Source organism: Diorhabda sublineata, chromosome 7 (genome assembly GCF_026230105.1).
Source record: "Diorhabda sublineata isolate icDioSubl1.1 chromosome 7, icDioSubl1.1, whole genome shotgun sequence".
NCBI lineage: Eukaryota > Metazoa > Arthropoda > Insecta > Coleoptera > Chrysomelidae > Diorhabda > Diorhabda sublineata.
In genome coordinates, this window is record NC_079480.1 from 24,373,226 (window position 1) to 24,399,290 (window position 26,065).

A 26,065-nucleotide genomic window follows, 5' to 3' on the forward strand; every position below is an offset into this window, starting at 1 on the left:
AACGTGAAAATTATTATTAAATTCACTTTAACTAAAATTTAATATTCTAACTCTAGTAAAATAGATTTTAAACAGTCATTTATCTGAAAATATTACTGGCAGTTGCTACTGGAATAATTTGGAAAGTAAATATAAAATTCGAAATGTTTTTGCATCCGTTAACGCGTTGAAAGCTAGATTAACTTTTTATTCATATCCATAGTGGTGGATCTAGGGGTGAGTAGGGCAAAATAAGTGGGCTCGTAATATTAATCTTGGGTAGTGAGCTCGATATGTTATTTTAGAAAATAGGTATAAAGAAATTAGTTGTTATGGTTTTGTATTGTGTGCATTTCCGACAGTTTTTGGAGTTTACTCCTTAAGAATCGATTTGCATATATAAGGGGCCCGGTATGAGAAAAATGTGAGGAGTAAAATCTATCGATGAATGACCTCGTTACGTTTTTGGTGCGCACCCTATGATGCGCAACTTTCTAATTTGTCAGTGTCAACATACTTATATTGCTGTCATTGTGAAGTTTTATTATTATTGTGTTCCGCTAAAGTGGACTGAAAGTATTTTCAAATAACTATGGCAGAAAGAGGTGTAGATGATATTGCCGGAACATCTAACAAACACGTGGTTGCAACGTACGTTATAATTCATGTATTATATGTATGAGCGTGTGTAATTTGTATTTATTAAATATTTTAATAATTATCGATGTAGTTCATATAAATATATATTTGAAAACAACTCATAAAATTAGATAATCAACCCAATATGAATTATCGAGCGCATCCACATAAAATAGAAAATTTCTAACCTAACCAAAAATTATTTTTTTTGTCGATGTCTATAAATTCTTCCACGTTATTATGATTTATTTTATAAGTAATTTTTAAATATTAACAACTGTAGTCAATAATTCGATAATATTATCAGAAAAATCGACAATATTTTTTCATTATAATAATGTTTTTATATAATTTTCTTCCGAAAAGTTATTTTTTAGCTTATTTAAGTAATTTTCATGTACTATTTATTATTGTATGTAAAAGATTTAGTGACATAATTATCTTTTTATAACCATTTTTGTTAATTATTAAGATAATATTATATTTTAAATAAAAAATTAATTATATTAATTTGAAAAAAATGTTTATAAAAACCTTTTTTTTTATCAAATTTCTTAAAGTCAGTTAACATTTTTATAATTATGCATTTATAAATTTTCTAATTTTTTTTTATATTTTTTGACTAGAAAAAAATCTAAACCTGCAAAAACTCCAGCCGAGAGACAGCGAGCTTACAGATTAAAAAAAAATTAATGAAGGAAGCCCAAAATATTCTGGCAATCAACCAATCTTTTCTAAGTTAAATAAACTCTTTTTGCGTCTGGTTAGACTATCGAACTTAAGGAGTAAACTCCAGTTGTGCGTCGAAGCTGACACACACAAACACAATTTTTTTTACTTTTTTCAAAAAAACAACTTTATAATCTTTGCATCGCGAGGTTCTTTTTGATCCTGAGCCCCAGGGAGGCGCGTTGAAGATTAACATCTATAGTAAAACCGGTGGGGGTCTTCCATCATGTGACTCATCTCTACGATATATCAAACACATATTTTCTACATGCTACCTTCTTCTATCAATAATAAAACGTAACAACATGAGATCGATTGTCTTCTTCACAAGACTAACTATAAGAAATATATACTGTATAGATTATATTATATTTTCAAGCAACTACCACCATGTCTAGGTCAGGACAGGTATTTCTGGGAACATCGTCGTTATTTTGGATTTTGTAACTTATTCACCCAGTACATCGACATTTTTATCAAAAGAATTTTGCTAAATACGTTGATGTTAAACATATGAGTGATAGTGCTGATTGAAATTTCCAAAAGTGGAATATTTTTATTCCGCTCTCTTTTCTTCTTGCAACGCGTCAATCGCTTGTTTACGTCACCAGCGCCGATTAAGTTTCGCACGTCAAGCTACAGCAGCATCCTTAATACTTTGTTTTGTTTTACCATTCTATCGCGTCGTGTCTTATTAGTCGTATTTTAGGTCAGGATGTCGAAGCCTGGGTCGACAAAGATCCGTTATAAATATTATATTGTTCCAAAATGTACTGCATCAAATGAAGTCTTTTTAAGTAACCCTAAGGGAGAAAAATTACGGAAAAAATAATGTAAATAGACATTAAAATGCATACTGTTTTATTTAGTAATCGATTTAGTTGTGAAGATTATTTCGAGGTCAGTAGATACTTTCATTTATTAAATACCATGTTCAAAGCTTAAAATTCACGATAGAGGGTAGCTTGACGTATTATTTTAATAATAATATAGTACGTTAAGAAGTATTTAGAGTAATATTGATAATAATGCATACCTTTTTCGTTATGTAATTGTTCTTGTTGTTCTCTTAATAAAATTTGAGAAAATTCCGATAGTCGTCTCTCCACCATCGATGATTCATTCGTGATTGTATTAAATAACTCGATGCTATGATTTTTCGGTATTCTATGATGTTTTTTATACGAAATAACTAATGGGCGTAGATTGTGGTCGCATAAACGCCCCGCCAACGAATCTTCAAGAAAACGGAGAGACCCACTACAAGAATCGCTATTCGAAAGAGGAGGAATAGATAACGTCGAATATCCTTTACATCCTGGTATTTTTTCGCTTTCGCTTTTTTGGAAAATTTGTTGATACGTTCTCTGTAATATAAAACTTATTATTTCGACACACGTTGAAAAATTCCTAATGCACTAACCTTGAAAGCCATTCGAAATTTGTTGGACATAATGTGGTAAAGCAACGGATTGATTGTTGTTGATAAGTAATAAAAAATACCACTGATGTACGTTAAAGCTTGGAAAGTTGTTACTACGTCTTCCGATGATCTTGCACCAGCTCCATAAATTGCTAACAAACGTTGGGCGTGGAATGGCGCCCAGCATATGAAGAAAGCAGCAACTACAGCAACTGCGCAAATAAAAATTAGATTCATAATAACAGAAGTTAACGGGATAGTTTTTAGAATTTTGATAAAGTGATTGATGTTATAAAATGTTTCTAATCGCTTCCGCATGTTCCAAACGAATAATCTCTCAGGCAGTATACAGATCACTGACACTATTGCAGTTATTCCAAGAGTAGCTGGTTTAAAACTAACACGCAATTGGAGTAGGAAATCCAGCAACATTGCTGAATGTTATATCGATAAATTTATGGTCTCTTATGCCATTAGAAACCAGCTGCAACATTGCTGTTGAAGCGGAATAATTTACGCATAAATGTACAACGACATACGTAGTGCAGCCCATGAGATATTAGCCTCATAAAGTAAATAGAGTGCGGTTGAAAAAATCTTCATGCACGCGTTAGTTTTTTTCCTTTTTCAATGAGCATACTATTCCTTTTTCTCTTTAAATGCCTGAAATTCATCTCGCGCAAAGAAATTGGGAAAGTGAATTCCAGTTGTTTAATTTGAACCTCTCAAACTCAAAAAAACCTGTTTTTTAGATAGATTTATATCAACTACTGAATCATTTAAATCACTTGGTGTCAATGAATGCGATTGTTTTAAAGTTAAAGTTTCATAGTTTGGGTTACTATCCTCACATACCTTATCTTGCTTGACGTGAGGAAGCCTAGTTTCTGATCGATTTGGAGGCATTGGCACAGGCATTTTAGCAGTATGTAGGATAGATTTGTTGGCCGAAGGCATGCATGTTTGGATACTGGAAAATGTGTTTGAACTGAAGAAAAACTGTAGGAGTTGCTAGAACAATCAGAAAGGAAAGAAAGCTGCTACGGATCACAAAAAAATATGTGAAGTTTATGATGCTGATTGCTTAACAGAACCTACGTGTCAAAATTGTTATCAAAAATTCCGTTCTGGAGATTTTTTCCTCAAAGATGAGCAACGTTCTGGTCGGCCTTCTGAAGTTGATGATGACCAAATTAAAGTAATAATTGAAGAGGATCGTCATTTCGAAAGGTTGCGAGGAGGCTACATGTATCGTATACAACAATTGAAAAACACTTAAAATGTTTTGGGCTAGTTAAGAAGCTTGATATTTGGGTACCTCACGAATTGAAAGAAACTCATTTAATACAAAGAATCAAAATTTGCGATATGCATCTTAAACGAACTGATACTGACCTTTTCTTGAAAAGAATCATCACTAGTGATGAAAAATGGGTCCTGTACAGTAATATAAATCGAAAACGATCATGGAGGAAACACGATGAACCAGCCTAACCAGCACAAACCACATCGAAAGCTAAAAAACAACAAATAAAGCTCATGCTTTCAGTTTGGTGAGATTACAAAGATGTTGTGTTTTTTGAGCTGTTTCCAAGGAACCAAACGATCAATTCTGATGTACAAGGTCAACAATTAATGAAACTGTATAAAAAAATCAAAAAGAACGACCAGAATTGTCAAATCGGAAGGTTTAGTGACCCACCATGATAATGCAATGCCTCGCACATCTTTGACAACTCGTGGGAAACTATTGCAGCTTGGATGGGGAGTGATGGCACAACCCCCATACAGCCCTGATCTAGCACCATCTGATTACCATTTATTTCGAACTTTGCAGAGCTCTTTGAACGATGAAACTTTCACAAATTAATATGTAGTTGTCACAAAAAGCTGGACTAAATTATTAGTTATTGTTAATGATGGTGACAATAACAGTGTTTACCATCCGTTCCGTTGAAGAAACGTTTTTGGTATATTGATGATTCTGCGCCATATAGATTACGTGTTCCATCAGTGTAGTTACTGCCACCGAACATACAGCTATACGAATGATTCTGTTTTGTGCTCCAAGTGACTCCAAGGCATCGTTTGCAGACCGTTTCTGGAACGTTTCTTTCGATACTTCTGTATGACAGCAAGTATTGTTACATGTGCACAGCCGGAAATTGCTCGAAAATATCGCTTTCAATAACCGTTCTTAGATCGAATTTTTTTTGACATTTACCAAGATTGGATAAAGTGATATATGTCTGTTCCTCGTATAGTAAAACGTTTTCCCTCCGTTATATTTATGAATGAGAAATGAGCGTAAAAAGGTCCTGTATATCCTGTAGAACAACTTTCAACTTAACCCGATATTAAATCAACTTAATGTTTGGTTTTCCCTTTATATTTATGTCTTGCGCTTTTCAAATATATAGGTGGGAGTATTCGATTTTCTCGCTACGTTATTTCTGAAAACCAATCACTTAGTTATCATGATTGGTATCAGTTATCACATGGTTCAGTTGATACGTTCTACGAAATTTATTGACTCGAGAACTAAAATTTTTCTTCATAATCTTAATAAAGATTGACTAGTTGAATTTTTGTGTCGATGGATATTTATAGACTAAATAAATTATTCGGAATAAGTAGAAAGGGGGAAAGCAGTCTATTTTTTATCATTCTTTTGTTATCATTAAAATAAAACTAACTGCAAGCAGGAGCGGTTTCAGCTTCTCAATTTGAGGTTATTACGAATTAGAATAAAAAAAAAATAAAGAAAAAGTAAAACTATGATCGGAAGAAGAAATTTTTCTGAATAAAAACCAACACATATTCAAATTCATATAAAGAAATAAAACAAACATTTATTAAATAGGCTTTTTCGACATTGTAATAAGTTTCAATCCTCCCTTTGGAATATGGGCGAGTTCTATGAGGCGATATTTTTTTTAGACGACGCCATCTGAAAGTTGTTCGTTTTGTATTCATTTACATACCGAAAGTTGCGTTTTGAGTGTTCCATGTAATGAAAGTGACAGTTCCGTACTGCAAAACACTTTCGGGACGCTCTGGAGTAGACAACTTTAACTTCCTTAAATGTGACTCTAGCCACTTCAATATTGACAGTTGACAGTTTCACTTCGATGGTTTTTCATAACCTTAAATTTTAATATTTCAATAATTGTCCTGGAGGTACAATCAACATTACTTTTTGCAAATAATTAATAAATTAATATTGACATTGCAAATATCATTAAGTACATTATATTGTTCAATAAACTACTTTGTATTTTTAGTCCTTGGCATACAAATAACTATTTCATGTGTTTCACTGACTTTTCTTTGCTATTTCGCAAACCATAATTTATATTGTGAAACGACTGGAACATTATTAAGAAGTCCTTGATAATTTTCTGCAACTTCACGTAGAATTTTTATGTCATTATCTGTTTTTCGAGGCAACAACAGTTTTAAAATAAAAAAGACTCATTATAACTGACGAAAATCGGTCTTTTATGCCAGATATTATATTTTCTTGAATTGCGATGTAACGCACCATTCCAAAATATTCCCCAGGAGTTTCTACAGGTATAATAGCTTTATTCTATAATGATCCTGTTGAAAAATGAAGTCCTGAGAATCTTGCAAACCCTATATGCAAACATTGTGTATGTTGACATTTTCACTGAGTTGGAAAGTTGCTTCATTGCCAAAAATGGTACTCTGTACAAGTATGTCATCCCTCATCATTTCTAGTACATTACCGCATAATTCGAGACGCTTTTCTTTGTCATTAGGGTTGAGAGCCTGCAAGAGATCTTAGCGGTAGTGCTTGTACAACAAACACCATCTCAGAACATTCCATACACTTGTTTAGAGTATTCCAAGTTCTCTACTTACTCTATTGGTACTTGGGCTGCGAACAAAACTGTTTTCTAAGCGTCTGACATCATCTTCTGACACACATTTTTAAGCTCTTTAAATTGATTAAACCAACGAGTGATGCTTTTTCTAGTTGGTGGTTTAATATCTAATTCTGTACGAAATATCCGCTATATAATTTGCGAACTCAATAACACAGAACACTTTGTGCTTCAAGTCGCCATCTCACTCACAACTGACAGTGACAGAAAATGGCGGCCTATTGCCGCGAGAACTCTAGCGACCGCTTCTGGAATCATCACCGCCTGCCTACCCTTGTAATTCATAAAAAAACGTTGAAGCCTCCCCTTTTCATTGGTATAAAAATTATTCATGTAGCATTTGTACTTTAATAAATACAATTTTTTAAAAATAGGTCCATAATTCAGAATAACCCTCTAGGCTGTTATAATATCAAAACATTTTCTTAATATTAGTTGGACAAGTCTTTTTTTATGTCAGTTTCATTGAAATGTCTTGTAAGTTGGAAATTAGAAAAAGCGTTTATAATTTGGTTGGACATATTCAAAGGTATTTTTTCTACGACCATGCGTTTTAACCCACTTTCCCGCACTAGTGCGGGAAAGTGACATTCTTCAAAGGAGAAACAACTATCAAACCACCCGGGTTTGATATCGTTGCTATGACAACCCAAGCGTGTAATTTTTACTAAAACATCAAAGTTGTTCAAAACGTGACCGAATAAGTACAATCTTCTTCTAAATTAAACCACATTAAACCGAATCCGATACAATAATATTAATGGATTCATCCGACGAAGAACTTCCCGAAGCCATTTTGAAGGCTGCAAATGAAGCTAATTCCGAACTGTTACCTGCCAATTCCAGACTAAATTATGAGAAGCAATACGACCATTTTGTTAGATGGTATAAGGAGAAAGGGGCCAAAACTTATAAGGAAGAGGTATTTCTGGCGTATTTTTCAGACCTAAGTAAAGTTTTGAAATCTAATACATTTTGGTCCCGCTATTCGATGGTAAAAAGTTCAGTAAAAATAAAACAGAAAAATATTGGTTTTCGAGCACAGAAAGCGCAAGTTTTTACCAAAGAAGATATATCCAGGGTTATGCTAGCTCCCGATGAGGTATACCTGATGATTAAAGTGAGTACCATTTTTGCACTGGCTGGCGCTCTCCGCAGTTCCGAGCTTGTAAATATCACTGTCGACGACATTCAAGATAAAGGCAACCTAATTGTTGTGAAAATTTCTGATTCCAAAAATCATTCGTCAAGATCATTTGTTTTATCTGAAGAAATAAATGATGGAAACTATTTAAAAGTACGCAGATTTACGACCACCTACCACTCCACACCGCCACACGCCTACCTAATCCGGAACGTTATACAGGACACAGTTTCAGACGTTCTTCGGCAACGTTCCTAGCAGACTCTGGCGAAGAAATAACCAACCTAAAACGTCTCGGTGGCTGGAAGTCTACTACTGTCGCTGAGGGCTATTTGGAGGAATCCGAGAATAAGAAGAAAAAAATATCAAATAAAATTACAAAACAAAATGACTTAAAACTGTTGCCGTCATCGTCATCTTTATGCGACCATCCTCATCGACGTCATCTACCTTCCAGTTGAAACCAAATAACTCCACTGGACCGACAATTCTTACTAGTCTACATAATACAACAAATTGTGTTTTCAATATTAATATTTATAATAATTAGTAGTTTTTAGTTAAAGTTTTGTATGTTTGTTGGAATAAAATAATTTTAGAAAAATGGGTTGGTATACTTTTTGTATATACGGTCGTAGAAAAAATAATGTTCCTAACGCATGCGGAAAGTGTCTTTCCCGCACTTGACCGCTTGCCCGAACTCCGCTCCGCGTCGTTCGGGACAACTGCAGTCGCGTGCGGGAAAGTATCACTTTCCGCACTTGTTAGGAAAATAACTATTTCAAATCCAGAATATTCCACGCATAAGCATGTACGTCAACACAACGTTGAAGACGATTGAAGATTTTTGCTCCGGACTCTTCTTATATTTCTAATCTGCTGCAAGTATTCCTGGATGGCCTACCAAACAAAGTATTCTAGTTATTATCGGCGAAGATTGTTTATTGATTTTTTATAATCAATTTTTGTTTTATCTATCGAATGATAAACACTGCATCAGGAGCTAGCCTGAAAGTTTAATAAAGCCATGTAATAATTCAATTTCTGATTTTATTATCTTTAATATTCACGATAATCGTGAAAGAGATATCAATTAACCTCAACACAATTTGCCATTATTTTCTTGGAATATGTAAAGGAGATGCAGGTATCTGCAAACTATTTATTATAATATTCTTGGCACGCTTTGTACATTCAAAATATTTCCTGGCAAAGCTTCTTATCATGAAAACCGTTAAAACGGTTACAGCTACCTTCAAGAACATGTTCGATAACGTTAATGTTAATTTCAATAGAAATCGAGTTTGAATTTGTAATTTACTACTAAGATAACCAGAACTGCGACTTCAAAATTATACTGCTGAACGCTCATTATAGTTTTTTGAGACTGATGTAATTTTTATACACAAATACACTATAATTCACTGATATTGGTCTTGCCAATCTAAAGCACTTTTATCTATATATAAATAAATTAATTGCTGTTCGCTAGTCTCGCTAAAACTCAGGAGACGGTTTAAAAGGTGAATGAATATGAAAATGCTTGAAATTAAATAAAAACAATTTTTTGACGTTCTGTCACAAATTAAATTTCTGAACGCAACCATAATATTTGACATTTGACAATCAACTAATATGTCGATCCATCCTCTATGTCGATCGATACCACATACAAAGACGTGGTGACGATTAGCGCTACGTGGGCGAGAACTCTTTACTTCTGTGATCCTTTGTGGTAGTGACACTTTACTGATAATTTGCGAGTATTTTTGCAACAAGATGAAACTACAAATGTGTTTGTTACACATTGGAAGTGATAAAGTCGAAGTGGACCCACAGATTTCTTTCACATCACAGACTCAAAAGAGGACCTTATTGAGCGCGTTTTTCCGGATATAAAGCGCAACAGCTCAATAACCATATATGGCTGGGTGAACGAGCGATATCGGCAGAGAAAAATAAAGATGTCGAGGATAGTACATTCAGAATTTTCTTCCTTCAAATCAGTCGACTCCGTTATAAACCAGGATGACGTAGTCAACTATCTCACGGAATTTTTAAATTCACTGGAATTGCCTGGATTACCAACTCACAAAGTAGGATCATGCTGCGTAACATTCAACCTCGACTGTGCCTTGGAACAAGACTGGTTGTGAAAAAGTAATGGATAACGTCATTGAGACAACAATCATAAAAGGATAATATAAAGGAGAGGATAACTCCAACGGATTTATCATTCTATTTAAAACGTTTACAATTTCCAGTACGTCTGGCCTTTACGATGATCATAGATAAATCGCAAGGCCAGTCGTTGGAAGTTTGGCGAATCAACTTGTTTCGCGCATGGACAATTATACGTCGCGTGTTCGGGCGTCGGAAACCGTCATCTTTGTTTATTTACGCCCCACAGAACAAAAAATATAGTTTATCAGAAAACTTTAAATTGATTATCAGACTGTATCATATCTGTGTGTGTTTGTCAATATCAAATTGAAACCTTATAGAAAGTCAGTATTTCAGAAAATCGTTTTAATACAAAAATAATTCCTTTTGTTTGTTTAAGTTTATTTTATACAAAAGTTTAGATTTTTTATTTATCGATTGAGGCAGTACGAAGTCTGCCGGGTCTGCTAGTTATTAATATAAGTTGTAAATCCTTTAAATGCTTCACTTATTTTTATTTTCTTCTGTATTCATATTGCTTCTAGATAAATAATTAAATGTATTGTTTTTGGCTGGATTCAGTTCATCAAGAAACTGGTAAAAGTCTTTCACTATCATCACGATCAACTATTGAAGGTGTGATGTATTGTTTATTATTTTTATCTCTGATATTTGCCAAATGTAAACACGCCGATGCTCGAACAATGAACATAGTATTTTTAACAGACATATTAATTAGTTTTATGAAAATTTTCCACTCAGAAATCTGATCAAAGAAGAGTCAATACTGCAGCAACAAATCCACTTGTTTTACTTTGTCGAAAAATTGGGGCATAGCATATCTTCTTTTCTTTTTCTACATAATTCATAACAATCAGGGACAATTGTTTGAACTAATAAACTTTTATAATCAGAAACATTGTAGCTAGATTCTTTGGATTTACGACTCTAGAGGTACGCAAAATTGTATATGAAATGGCGGTCGAGAACAATATTAAACAATCGTTTAATTTCAGAAGAAGATGGACTGGAATTGGTTAAAAGGATTTACGAACACCTATTCTGGCAGAGCACTGACGTTTAATAGACTATAAATAGGGAGATATTTTGATCAGTTGGAAAGAACTCTGGATGAAGTTAACTATAACCCCACAAAAATTTGGAACATGGATGAAAGTGGCCTCACTACAGGGAGGTTAAGTAGAGCGGAACGTGGGCAGCAATGGGTGCTTCTATGTTTTATATTCCCGCGCAAAATCAAGAAAAATGAATTGATGGACGATTCTACTCCTAATTCAGTTTTTACAAAGCTTCAAACGCAGTTTATATATTTTTTTTGTTAATCTACACAAAAAAACGAACATTTTGGTAAAAAAATGTTTGTTTATTCATTTTTTATCTCACTTAAAGATTTCATATGATTTTCTGACTTCAAATGTTATAAACGCTCTAGAAAATCGAAAAATCGTCCGATTTTAATAAATTTTTTTTAAATTTTCGTTTTTACGGCAGATTTATGAAAAAAATATGGTAAATATATCACCTGGAGATTTCATATAGTTTTTTGACTTTAAATTCTCTTCAACAGTCAGCCTTAGTAACATACCATTTTTTTTAATGGTGAAAATGTTCAATTTAATCAAAGTTAACTTTTAATATTGTACACTTGATTACAATAAGTGATTTTAAGAATGAATTTAATCATTACTTAATGAAAAAAGTACAAACGATTATATATGAGAAAATAATGACAATTTTAAGAGAAATTGTCATTATTTTTAATTGTAGAAACATGATAAATCAATATTTTTGTATAATTTTTTCCCAATTTGTTCGTTTTTTTGTGTAGATTATGAAAAAAAATATAACAACTTCATTTGATTATTTGGAAAAAAGTTATCAACAATTATACTTGATTGATTGCATTTTCATGAACATTTGAAGCCCTGTAACTATTAAAGGTTTTTATTTTTTTTATTCTCATAATTTTTTTCGTAAATCCAGTGTAAAAACGAAGATTAAAAAAAAACTCATCGAAATCGGAAGATTTTTCGATCTTCTAGCGGTATAGACAGATAAAGTATAAAATTACCAAAATTATTTAAGAAATACTATGGGTCAAGATAGACTTTCAGCTTTGGCAGTTTTATCTACTGAAGCAGATAAAGCATCTAAAATAATTTACGAATCATTAAGAAGTTCAGTAAAATCAAAAGTAAAAAGTTTCTGTTTCTTTAATTATTCATTTTTTCCATTTTTGTTTAAAATTCCAAAGAAGTATAAGTAAAATTTAGGTTTTTTTCTTAATGAATAAAAAACTCTTTAATTTCATGTGATTTTTTAATTTATATTCCTTCCTTTTTGCATCATCAGATGACATTAAGTTAAGATGACATTAAGTTAAGGTCTTGCGCCGCCACTGTTTTCATTAAACAACAACACGTATTCTTAAACTTTTGTCAAATATTTACACAATAGTGAGTGAGTTACATAATTTGTTGCATGCTACAACATAAAAACATTTCAGAAATACGAAATTTACCAAAAATTACGTAGATTAGGTATCTACTCGTTAAAACGCAATATAAACAAACAAACCGTACACGCAAAGTTATTTTCTGAAATTCGCTGTTGTTGGTTCTTTTAAAAAGTAATTATATACTGTCTCGATAAAATAAAACAGATCTGTCCTTTTCTGTTTCAACGACGAATTTAAAGTTCAAATTTACTAATGCCGTAAATGTTCGCAACGGACTGTTTTGCATCTTATATAGTACGGAAAATTTGCATGGGAAACGTATCTCGCTAAAGACCTCTTTCACTTAACTTTATTCGCGTTTTATGAAATTTAAAATAATGGAAGTTTTTACACTAAGAGAAAAATTAGTGATTTATTTAACAATAACTTTCGGTTTGAATTTAAATAATTGGAGAGCTTAGTGATTGTTCTGTAAAAAAATACACGGTGCTCACCTTCAAATCACCTTCGGGTTACCAAGATTTTACTCTATCCAATATGAAACAAATAATTTCTCAAGATTAAAAATAGATTGTTTGAATTAATAGAAAAAACAAAATATTATCAGAGATTAAGCTCAACTATCAATGCAAGACATTAAATTTCAAGAGGAAATATTGAAACAAATCCTTTTCCAGGATTAAAATTAGATTTAAATTCATATATTTTGGACATATTACAACAATTTTCACTCCCAAACATTATCAGAGAGTAAACTCAACTATAAATGCAAGAAATTTAATTACAAGAGGAGGTATTGAAACAAATCCTTTTCCAAGATTAAAAATAGATTTAAATTCATATATTTTCAACATATTACAATAATTTTCATCCCAGAATATTATCATAGATTAATCACAACTATCAATGTAAGAAATTTAATTCCAAGAGGAAATATTGAAACAAATCCTTTTCCAGGATCAAAAATATGTTTAAAAACATATATTTTGAACATATTGCAACAATTTTCACTCCCAAATATTATCAGAGAGTAAACTAAACTATAAATGCAAGAAATTTAATTACAAGAGGAGGTATTGAAACAAATCCTTTTCCAAGATTAAAAATACATTTAAATTCATATATTTTCAACATATTACAATAATTTTCATCCCAGAATATTATCATAGATTAATCACAACTATCAATGTAAGAAATTTAATTCCAAGAGGAAATATTGAAACAAATCCTTTTCCAGGATCAAAAATATGTTTAAAAACATATATTTTGAACATATTGCAACAATTTTCACTCCCAAATATTATCAGAGAGTAAACTAAACTATAAATGCAAGAAATTTAATTACAAGAGGAGGTATTGAAACAAATCCTTTTCCAAGATTAAAAATACATTTAAATTCATATATTTTCAACATATTACAATAATTTTCACTCCCAAATATTATCAAAGATTAAACTCAACTATCAATGCAAGAAATTTAATTCCAAGAGGAGATATTGGAAAAAATCCTTCTCCAGGATCAAAAATATGTTTAAAAACATATATTTTGAACATATTACAACAATTTTCACTCCCAAATATTATCAGAGAGTAAACTCAACTATAAATGCAAGAAATTTAATTACAAGAGGAGGTATTGAAACAAATCCTTTTCCAAGATTAAAAATACATTTAAATTCATATATTTTCAACATATTACAATAATTTTCACTCCCAAATATTATCAAAGATTAAACTCAACTATCAATGCAAGAAATTTAATTCCAAGAGGAGATATTGGAAAAAATCCTTCTCCAGGATCAAAAATATGTTTAAAAACATATATTTTGAACATATTGCAACAATTTTCACTCCCAAATATTATCAGAGAGTAAACTAAACTATAAATGCAAGAAATTTAATTACAAGAGGAGGTATTGAAACAAATCATTTTCCAAGATTAAAAATACATTTAAATTCATATATTTTCAACATATTACAATAATTTTCACTCCCAAATATTATCAAAGATTAAACTCAACTATCAATGCAAGAAATTTAATTCCAAGAGGAGATATTGGAAAAAATCCTTCTCCAGGATCAAAAATATGTTTAAAAACATATATTTTGAACATATTACAACAATTTTCACTCCCAAATATTATCAGAGAGTAAACTCAACTATAAATGCAAGAAATTTAATTACAAGAGGAGGTATTGAAACAAATCCTTTTCCTGTATCAAAAATATGTTTAAAAACATATATTTTGACCATATTTTAACAATTTTCACCCAGAAATATTATCAAAGATTAAACTCAACTATCAATGCAAGAAATTTGGTTCCAAGAGGAGGTTATGAAACGAATCCTTTCGCAGGATTCTAATTTAACGTGCTATATAAATATCAAAGTGAGTGATGCTTTATATACTAGCTTGCTGAAAGTCTTGATGAAGATATTAAAAAAGAAACTACGAAAAACATATACCTGAGATTGAGTCGGTATGAAAATATTAATGCTAAAGAATTGGTGTCGCATAACTTCATCGAAATATGTCATGATTCCTAAGTTGTTCTCTCAGTACAACTTTATTAATTTAGAACTTAGAAAACTATCAGAACAAGATGGTTCTCATTAGATTTTCTTTTTTACTTTGCTTTGTTGTTTGCTTGCGATCAGTGTCCGTTTTGATTGTATGGAAGCGACGAAAAACATTTTATAACATGCGGGGAAAAACTATTTCGTCCTTCATAATTCTTCATTATACTACGATGTATTTTCTCTATTTCTATAGAAAAACTAATTTAGGAAAAGCTCTAGAGGTTTTTTAATTTTGTCGGAATTGATTCACATAATGTATTTCCGGGGTAGCGAAACTTAAATGACATGTCACAATATTTTAGTTTGGGGTCAACCAAAATCATCAATTTTCTGGTATATAAGGAAAGCGTTCCGCATGATTTTCCTCGGGAAAAGCGATTTTCTTGGTTATGAATATAAAGAGTCGGTCTTGGTTAAATGTAGTAGAATAGAGTAGAATAAAGTATTTGAGGGTCAAAGAAATTGTTTAAATTTCTTTAATTTTTTTAGACCTTTTGATATGATTATGTTTCTAAATCTTTTTGATTTTAGGTCTCTTCTATTTCAAAATTAGTTTTTTCAAATAATTTTTAAAAGATAGATAAAATTTGAAGTTTCGACTTCTCTTTAAGTCTTTATCAAAATATGATATTGACACTGACAATTTGCTTAGATTTGCAATAGATCATCTTCATCATGAATATCAAAAAAAGAATAAAATCAAACTAGAACTTCATTTTAATAAGGGAAATTAATTTTTTCCTAGTCATTACATCTCAAATATACGGCGGTAGTCACTTGAATTACTTTTAGTTTTATCAGTATTGACAAAATAGAGCTATAAATTTTACACAAATTATTTAGTTCTTTTTTATTATTGATAGCTTTTGAATTTGTTTGTTTTTTTTTCTATTTTTTTATCGTATGCTGAGATGTCTGCCCTAAATAATTTAAGTTAAATTTGTTGCTCTATTTTGTAAATTCTTATCAAACTACAAATAATTTAATTTACTATATTTGAGATGTAAGGACTAGGGAAAAAGTAATTTTTCTTACTAAAACAAAGCTCTATTTTGATTTTATTCTTATTTGAAAAGTTGAAACGTCAATTTTATCTATCTTTCAAAAATTATTTCAAAAAACTAATTTTGAAACAGAAGATACCTAAAATCAAGAAGATTTAGAAATATAAAGAAATTGTTTATTGGTATTTACTGTGTTATTTTTTCATAAACTGCAGAAATGTACGGCAACGCAAATTAAACTCTTTGTAAATTTACTTTATTTATTCAACCATGTGGTAATTTCGTAAAATAAATTAGTTGGTGAGGGTATTATCATTCAAGCTCCAACGAATTTCCAAACACAAAATTTCATGTTCAGAGCAAACTTTTTTATAATAAAACATCAAAAACATGTTTATTTTTTTTTTGATAACACAATTAAACAATAACCACAAAGATATACAGTGCTTTTCAGATAAAAGTATCCACCTTTAATAACTTTTGTAATACTGGTATTTAGAAAAAATCCAAACACACGTCAATTTATGTTGGAAGGGGCAAGCATTATGGCATATTTAAACTTACTGGAAAAGCCACCCCCTCACCCCTAGCAGCATCCCCTTTATTTTTTTAAATTACTTTTTATATTTTTTATGTAAAATTTGGATACTCCTCTTTGAGCTGATGTATAATACTTGTAGGTTAAAGTGGTTGGTTTATGAGATAAACAATTTTTCTTTTAAGAGCACAAATTTTACTTATTATTTACTTTCACCTTATTTGCCTGTACTAAAATGGGTTGTACAACAGTTCAAACTCTTTAATCTTTTTAACTGTGCTATTTATTATGAAGTTACAATAATTGTTCGAAATGAGTACCATTCACTTCCATACAATGGTATAATCTATTTTGAAATGCCTCTCTGACATTGCTTAATACGGCTGGATTTAATTGTCGACAGATTCTGGTTGGGTAGCATAAACTTTTGTTTTTAAATACCCCCATAAAAAGAAGTCTAGGGGTGTTAAATCCGGTGACCTCGGTGGCCACTCCATCATCTGCCCCCTTCTACCTATCCAACGAGCGGGGAATGTTTCGTTTAAAAATTGTCGGACAGGCATAGCATAGTGTGGGGGAGCTTCGTCTTGTTGAAATACCAGTAAATCTTCGGAAAGGTTATCATCATTTTCTATTATTGTTGTAATACGTGGGTCAACCCCTTCCCCGACAATGTGGTCACCTAGGATACCACACCAAACGTTTAACTTTTGGGGATGTTGTGTATGGAATTCACGCATAATATGTGGATCACTTTCAGCCCAATATCTACAATTATGCCTATTTACTAAGCCATTTAATGACCATGAGCATTCATCAGAAAAGCAAATATTGTTTAACAATTGTGGATTGTTATTGTTAATTTGCGTCATTGATTCGCAAAACTCTAGACGACGATCAAAATCATCTTCATTCAACTCGTGCACCAACTTAACTTTGTATGGGTGGTACTTGAATTTATGTAGAACTCGGAAAACTGTAGAAGATGAAACACCGATCGCTCTAATTATTGTTGACAACGATTGGGGTTGTTGAGCCTCTAAGCTGACTTGCCCTAAAATTGCCACTTGGATTGTTTCGTTATTTACGAGTCCCTCTCGCTTATGCACTTTATTGCAAACAGACCCTGTTGTGGTAAATTTCTCCATCAGTTGAATTACATTCTTATGAGTTGCATGTCTTCCGTCATGTAATTCGTTAAATATTCTAGCAGCAGCTCTTGCACAATAATTATTCTGGTAGTATAAACCTACAATTTCAATTCTTTCTTGCAAAGAGTAAACCATTTCAGAGAAACAAAATAAATAATGTATCAAATTACACTATCAATAGTGACTACAAATTCTAGTTGACAATGTCAAACTTTAATAAAAAGTAGAGTTTTTTGTTGTTTGGATTTTTTAAGTAGAATAAATAGCACAGTTAAAAAGATTAAAGAGTTTGAACTGTTGTACAACCCATTTTAGTACAGGCAAATAAGGTGAAAGTAAATAATAAGTAAAATTTGTGCTCTTAAAAGAAAAATTGTTTGTCTCATAAACTAACCACTTTAACCTACAAGTATTATACATTTTTGAAATCAGCTCCAAGAGGAGTATCCAAATTTTACATAAAAAATATGAAAAGTAATTTAAAAAAATAAAGGGGATGCTGCTAGGGGTGAGGGGGTGGCTTTTCCAGTAAGTTTAAATAAGCCATTATGCTTGCCCCTTCCAACATAAATTGACGTGTTTTTGGATTTTTTTTAAATACCAGTATTACAAAAGTTATTAAAGGTGGATACTTTTATCTGAAAAGCACTGTATAATAAGCAATGACAGAAAATCAAAGAGGTCTAAGAGAAAACAACAATAGGAAGGTGTGAGGAGACTTCATCCTGGTAAAAGAAACAAGACAGTCACAATATACATCGAAAAATCAAAGAGACAAAATCAGTCATTGGAAAGCATACCTTGAAAAACTATTTGAAGACCAAAGAAACAACTTTGAAATAGAAATGGAAGGACCAGAAGTCTAAGCATGTATTTAGGAGATAGTAATCTACTAAAGATGAATGCTTAATTAACGTAATCCACAGAAGAATTTACAAATTATGCCAGAGCCCAATATTCCCTAACCAGATTTCTGTTGTTCTGTTTCTCTAAGTACGATAGAAGCATTATTTTCAGTATAGTCCTGATACAAAGGTGCAGAGACGTAAATTACGATGTGTATGCATGTTTAATATACTATGAAAAGACATTCGATTGAATAGAACAAGGAAAAATGATAGAGATACTTAAAGAAATTAACGCTAAGGACCTGAAAATCATTGGAAAACGTGAAAATAATGAGAAGAGTGCGTTAAGTTTGCATATTATGTTCATTCAGAGCGGATATTCAGCGAAACCTTATTAAATGGATACAGGCTAAACATTATCAGATATGATTGTATTTGCTGGCAATATAGAGGATTTACAAAGCCTGTACAATAGTACCAGCCGTGACAGTTAACAATACCAATATTAAAAAGAGAAAACTCATAAAGGGTATACGAAGCTTTTGTTATTTTTTGCTGCATCTGTTTCTTCATTTTCGTCAACTCCCATTTCATCTTCGTTGGTAGAATAATTTTCAATATTTGTACATTTAATTTTTTCCAGGACACTGGAGTGTTAACCATGTTATCTATTTTCACATGCATTGCCACAATCGCAAATATCATAAATTCTTGATGCTCGATGTGCACAGCAATTAGGTCATTTTTATGGGGACTAAATGCTCTTATTTTAGCTCATATCCCCAATCAGCGAGATTTATGACGCATTGATTTTCGTAAAGCCACATTTGTATTTGTTAATAAACTCTTTTCAGCTTATTGAAACGATATCAGTTTTTCGTAGGTTATCGCCGTCGAGATATTCATATTGAGTTTTCGATGTAATTTTCATTTCTTTATCGATAATATTTGACACAAAGGTTACTGAGGCTTTCCCCGAATCGAATACACTTGCAGTTTGATCTGTCTCATTGCTAGGTTTCATCCTTTTTTGTGATAATCTAAATGACAAGCACAAAAAACTTAATTTTATACTTTCGCGGTTCTCGTTTTTTGGCTCTAGAAGATCGAAAAATCGTCCGAATTCGATTAATTTTCTTTTAAATCTTCGTTTTTCCGGCGGATTCACGAAAAAAAGTATATAAATAAAAAAAAATGAAAACTTTTATTGGTTTCAGGGCTTTAAATGTTCATGAAAATGCACTCATTCACGTATGATTGTTGATAACTTTTTTACAAATAATCAAATGAAGTTGTTATATTTTTTTTCATAATCTACACAAAAAAATGAACAAATTGGGAAAAAATTATATAAAAAAATTGATTTATCTTGTTTTTACAATTAAAATTAATAACAATTTCTCTTAAAATTGACCTTTTTTCATATATAATCGTTTGTACCTTTTTCAATAAATTAATATGAACAAAAATATTCTTAAAGTCACTTATTGTAATCAAGTGTACAATATTAGAAGTTAACCTTTAAGAATTGAAAATTCTCACTATTAAAAAAATGGTTGACTGAGACTGAGAATTTAAAGTCATAAAACCATATAAAATCTTCAAGGGAGATATTTTCTATACTTTTTACATAAATTCACCGTAAAAATGAAACATTTTTCAATTTTTTTTCCAAAATTTTCATTTTTTTCGCGTAGATTAACAAAAAAATATATAAATTGCGTTTGATGCTTTGTAAAAAAGTTATAAACGATTATATGAGAAGAAGTGCGTTTATGATCACACTTGAAGTCAAAAAACTATGAAATCTTCAGGTGAGATTTATTCACATATTTTTTTTTCATAAATCTTCCGTAAAAACGAAAATTTAAAAAAAATTCATCAAAATCGGACGATTTTTCGATTTTCTAGAGCGTTTATGATAACATTTAAAGTCAGAAAATCCTATGAAATCTTTAAGTGAGATAAAAAATGAATAAACAAACATTTTTCAATTTTTTTTTCCAAAATGTTCATTTTTTTCGCGTAGACTAACAAAAAAAATATATGAACTGCGTTTGACGCTTTGTAAAAAAGTTATGAACGATTATATGAGAAGAAATGCGTTTATGATCACACTTGAAGTCAAAAAACTATGAAATCTTCAGGTGAGATTTATTCACATATTTTTTTTTCATAAATCTTCTGTAAAAACGAAAATTTAAAAAAAATTCATCAAAATCGGACGATTTTTCGATTTTCTAGAGCGTTTATGATAACATTTAAAGTCAGAAAATCCTATGAAATCTTTAAGTGAGATAAAAAATGAATAAACAAACATTTTTCAATTTTTTTTTCCAAAATGTTCATTTTTTTCGCGTAGATTAACAAAAAAATATATAAACTGCGTTTGACGCTTTGTAAAAAAGTTATAAACGATTATATGAGAAGAAGTACGTTTATGATCACACTTGAAGTCAAAAAACTATGAAATCTTCAGGTGAGATTTATTCACATATTTTTTTTTCATAAATCTTCTGTAAAAACGAAAATTTAAAAAAAATTCATCAAAATCGGACGATTTTTCGATTTTCTAGAGCGTTTATGATAACATTTAAAGTCAGAAAATCCTATGAAATCTTTAAGTGAGATAAAAAATGAATAAACAAACATTTTTCAATGTTTTTTTACCAAAATTTTCATTTTTTTCGCGTAGACTAACAAAAAAAATATATGAACTGCGTTTGACGCTTTGTAAAAAAGTTATGAACGATTATATGAGAAGAAATGCGTTTATGATCACACTTGAAGTCAAAAAACTATGAAATCTTCAGGTGAGATATTTCCCATATTTTTTTTCCGTAAAAACGAAGATTCTAAGAAAAATTCATCAAAATCGGATGATTTTTCGATTTTCTAGAGCCAAAAAACGAGAGAACCGCGAAAGTTTTCAAATAACAGCTTAAAACTGATCCAAACGATCGATCAATTTTCACGTAAAGTTATTCACACCAAAGGAATATTATTAGAAATACCAAACAAATTTACGGAATATTTTGTGTTACGAAATTTTAAACATTAAACTATTTATTAATTAATTGGAAGTTGCTGATTTAGAAGTTACAAAGTTCGATGTGGTATACTATGCATTAAACTTTTAGTTTTAATTTAATTCAAAAAAATATCTCGAAAGTTAAAGATTTTACTTTTAAAATTTTGAAAAACTTTATTGTTACAAAAATTACAATATATAATTTTACAAGCGAACGATCTTTCACGATTAAATTAACAAGATTCATCATCTTATAATTTACCACAATCTTATGTATAATAAAATAAATGCTGACAGTTGTTTTATAAATATTGTTCACCGCTTAATAACAATTATATGTACTTCAACTAATGCCGAAAACTGCTTCTTAAGAAATTATCAGCAGCATAGTTTACAGTACGGCTCAAAAAAACTAAATTAACAACTGTAACAAATTATTTCAATGATTATGTTGTTTACGAGATATTTTTTGGTACAACTGGTATGTCCAGTTTAGTTATATGGACATTCCTTTAGCCGTAGATCAATAACTACATATCCCATATGCCGCATGACTATTAACCGTAAACTTCCAATTGTATTCCAGCTTTTCTACACGTATTTCAACATTGTTGGCAGAATTGTTGACATTCAAGCAACATTTGGATGAACTACTCACTATAAATTCAACGTGAAAAGCCATTTACTGAAATGAAACCCTTTCGCTAACTTCCTTCCACTCGCTTAAATTTTCCAATATAGCCGCTTTATACACTATATTAGGAACGATATTATCTCTATAGCCACCTTTGGTGGAATATACCAGTTATGCAGTTTATTTCGTTTTTAGTTATATCATTAATTATATTAGAGTACGAGGATGGTCCTAGAAGTACCTGCCCCAACAAAATATAAGTCTGGGAACAGAAACTAATCCGAGGAAGATAAATCTGGCAAATAGGGTAGCAAATCTAACTTTATTTCATTTATTTTGGTCATTGTTATAAGGGATGTGTGAACTGGTGCATTGTCTTGATGAAACAGAACTTTCTTCTTAACCAAATTCGTTCGTTTTTGTTTGATTTCTTTGCTTAAACGTTGCAATAAGTTGGCATGATACTCGCCGTTGATAGTTTCTCCTTGCTGAAGATAATCAGTGGAAATTATCCCAAAAAACCGTCGTCATGACCTTGCCAGCACATGGAACGGTCTTTGCTTCCTTTGGAGCCGACTCTTCCTTTTCAGTCCTTTGTTTTGGTTGTTCTTTTGTTTCGGGTGCGAAGTGATAGACCCACGTGGTTAAGCAATGGCGCAACAATTCGGCTTTATTTATGTGAAACATCACCAAACACTTAAAGGAAACATCTTCACGACGCAGTGAGCAACCGCGGTAACCATCTTGCCCACAGCTTTCGTCAAATTTTCAGTTGATATGCGATGTACCGCACTTTTTAAAACGCCTACTATGTCTGCTAGCTCACACACTTTCAATCGATGATCTTCCAGAATCTCTTTGTAGATTTTTTCCAACATTTCTGGAGTCGTCACCTCATTTGGTCGACCACTACGATCCTAGTCTTCCCAGGTCGTTCGATCTCGTTCAAATTGCTACTCAATATTTTACTTTTGATTACAAATGAGTAGTCTAACCCAAAGTAGAATTTAGTTCAGCTTTTATATTGATTGGGCTAAGGCTTTCCAAATAAAAGTATTATATCACAAAACGAAAACTAATTTTCTCTATGTTTACAAACTCACTGAAACCGTTCACTATTGATGGCTACCAAACAAATACTAAACAACGTAGCCTCTTCAAATTTGAAACATATGTTGTATAAATGACATTCAATACAATAGCTTGTTTATCACTTTCTAGCGCGTTATGTACAATATTTATTCCACGATTTCCACAACGCAATAGTTTTTTTTAAATTCATATATTTTCAAATTAACAATTTTGGTTTATACTTTTCACATGCTTACTGTAATACTTTTTATTTATGATGGTTACAATAATTTACTTATATTATTGTTCGAATAATTTGTAAAATGCAAGGGGGTGTTTGGTGATTTATAATTTCTTGAACAGACTGCAGATTTCCTTGTTTGTCCTATATACTTCTGATTCCATCGAAACTCTTGATGACGTCGACGACGGTTCACTTAGTGTTCGCAAAATTCTATTTGAAGCGTCCATTTAGTTCGTTAATGATTCATCTATATAACCTACAGCCACTGTAGTTTACTCCCAACTCCTATGTCTCTTGAGGTTTGTAATATTGCTACATGCATCCACCAGAATTGTCGCGGAAGACCTTCGGAAACAGTGACCCGTATTTAACCATGAATTTTGTAAATGCAGGTAACTAGCAATTACTTTTGGTCCATTACCAACCCACTGGTTGTCTCCTACATTTTTCTCATTGATAATTTACATCAACGTTTGAAACTTTTTAATTACAAAGAATCTGCAATGCCTCTCACAATTCCAGAGAAGGTAGATAGAGAGTTAGTCCTCTATGTAGCAGAATTTGCACTTAAGCTAGCGTCGTTGAATCTCCATTGAGGCTCCAATGGGCCATTAAGATTCCTATTAATATTCGTAAAAGTTCTCACTTAGATTGATACGTTTGCCTGCTTCAGTCCCCGTAGATTTTTCCAGTAATCTATTCATGTCTTATCTAACTTCTTTTCTCTTATTGTTTTATAGATGATTCCACAGAAGGGTTCAAGTTCTACAAAGGATTTATCTGCTCCTACTTGAGCGAGTCTGTTTGTATTTCGTTTCCCACAGTTCCAGTGTCTTCAGAAACCCATTGGAGGGTTATACTTTTTGCCTAGCTTATTTAAGTTATCCAAGCATTCCCAAGTCAACTTGGAACTCAGAAAAGAATATAGCACTTATAATGTTACTCAGAATTCTTGTTTTGTTGAAGATCTGATTCTGTGTAGCAGAACAGAATAAGCATAACATCTTACCAATCTCATTCTGTGTGATATTTAGTAGCTGCTTATATTTTATAGCTTCTGTCTTCAATTGTTTCAATCTGACTTTTATATAATTTTTAATTTCTTTAAACCAACTCAGGGTTTGACACATCGATTTGGTTGCTTCATATTAACTATGTTTTATCTTCTTGGATTGACTGCAAGTCTTCACCTTATCTAAATACTTTGAAGCTTCAATTAATTCACTTTCTGCTTCCAAAACTCACAACTCTTCTTCAGGAATACTTTCAAAAAATTGATAGAATGGTTCATCTACCACATTCTGCGTGGTGAAACTGTGACCACGTTGAAGAATAATTAGAAAGCACACATGGCCAAATCAGGCGATTAACGTGGATGTTCAGTGATTCTTTTCTCTGCGGTTAAACATTTTGTGGTGTACCAGTTTATTGTAACTGTAGATATAGAATATTTATTGCTGTACAACGACAGAAAGCTGGATGGGTTCCGAAATTTATATGGTATTTTCTGGTGAAAGCTTGAAATCACTTTCCAAACTGACCTTGTTTTTATGATTTTCTTCTTGGGAAATGTTGAATATTTTGCATTTGATTGAATAAAAGTTGTGTGTTTATTTATCTTTCCGTGTAAATGTAAATAACCAATTGATATACCCAATATCCAATACGTTCCATTCCAAAAGAACAGCCTGTAATCCGTATCAAAAAAGTTGATTAGAACGTAAATGAAAAGAAATATAAAAGCTGTTCGTAGTAGAATCACGTATTTGAGCACATCTTCTTTCAGTAATATTCACATACAAGCTTTTTTCGTATTTTCCATAAAAACAATCGTTATTTTTTCGTTAATAAACTTGAGTTCTGAAAAGCTTCTAGCAGTATACGAAAAAAAAAAAAGATCAAAAAAGGTTTTTATTATGGAAAATCGGATTGTTCCAAGTGGATTTGATTTTAGTAGTACGAGAGTTGTTGAAAATTATAAATATACGTAAATTTTGATGCCACAAATTGCTTGTTCGCCTATTTTGCCCGACCCTGTATAGCGTATTATACTAAAGTGTAATTATCGCAGAAAAATAGTAAACTAAAACAATGATCAGTGCGTGATCAGCACGCGAACATCCCGGGCGCAACGCGTAGCGGCATCTTTATTGGTCCAAATCAGTGGCACCATAATATAACACAAATAAAAAGCCGCGTGGAAGGAGACAGCGCCACAATGAGTTACCTACAGTGGAGAGTAGTTAAGAAAGTGCAGGTTTGTGAAAGATCGATATAATTTATTAAAAGAAATGGGATTTCAATACATAAAACGAAGAAATGTAAGCATTTTTATATTTCAATTCGAATTTCGTGCTCTAGTAAGGGAATTTTGAGGTGTTAGGTTGGTAACACTGATCGAGACTTGCGTCAAACAGATGTAAACACAATAAAAATAAAGATCATTTTGAAAAAGTTTTTTTTTAATTCATTCTGGCCATGTAAGAAAGAAGTTTA

General features: G+C 31.6%; 1 protein-coding gene across 1 annotated transcript in view; it reads right to left on the minus strand.

Moving 5' to 3' along the window:
* Positions 1-26,065, minus strand: part of LOC130446334 (pyrokinin-1 receptor-like) — a 78,083-nt gene that overhangs the window by 2,937 nt on the left and 49,081 nt on the right. Inside the window, exons 5-6 of the mRNA XM_056782529.1 lie at positions 2,771-2,982; positions 2,384-2,714 (exon numbers count right to left, since the gene is read on the minus strand). Coding sequence (XP_056638507.1) covers positions 2,384-2,714; positions 2,771-2,982 — 543 coding nt within the window. The remainder of the gene's footprint in view (positions 1-2,383; positions 2,715-2,770; positions 2,983-26,065) is intronic.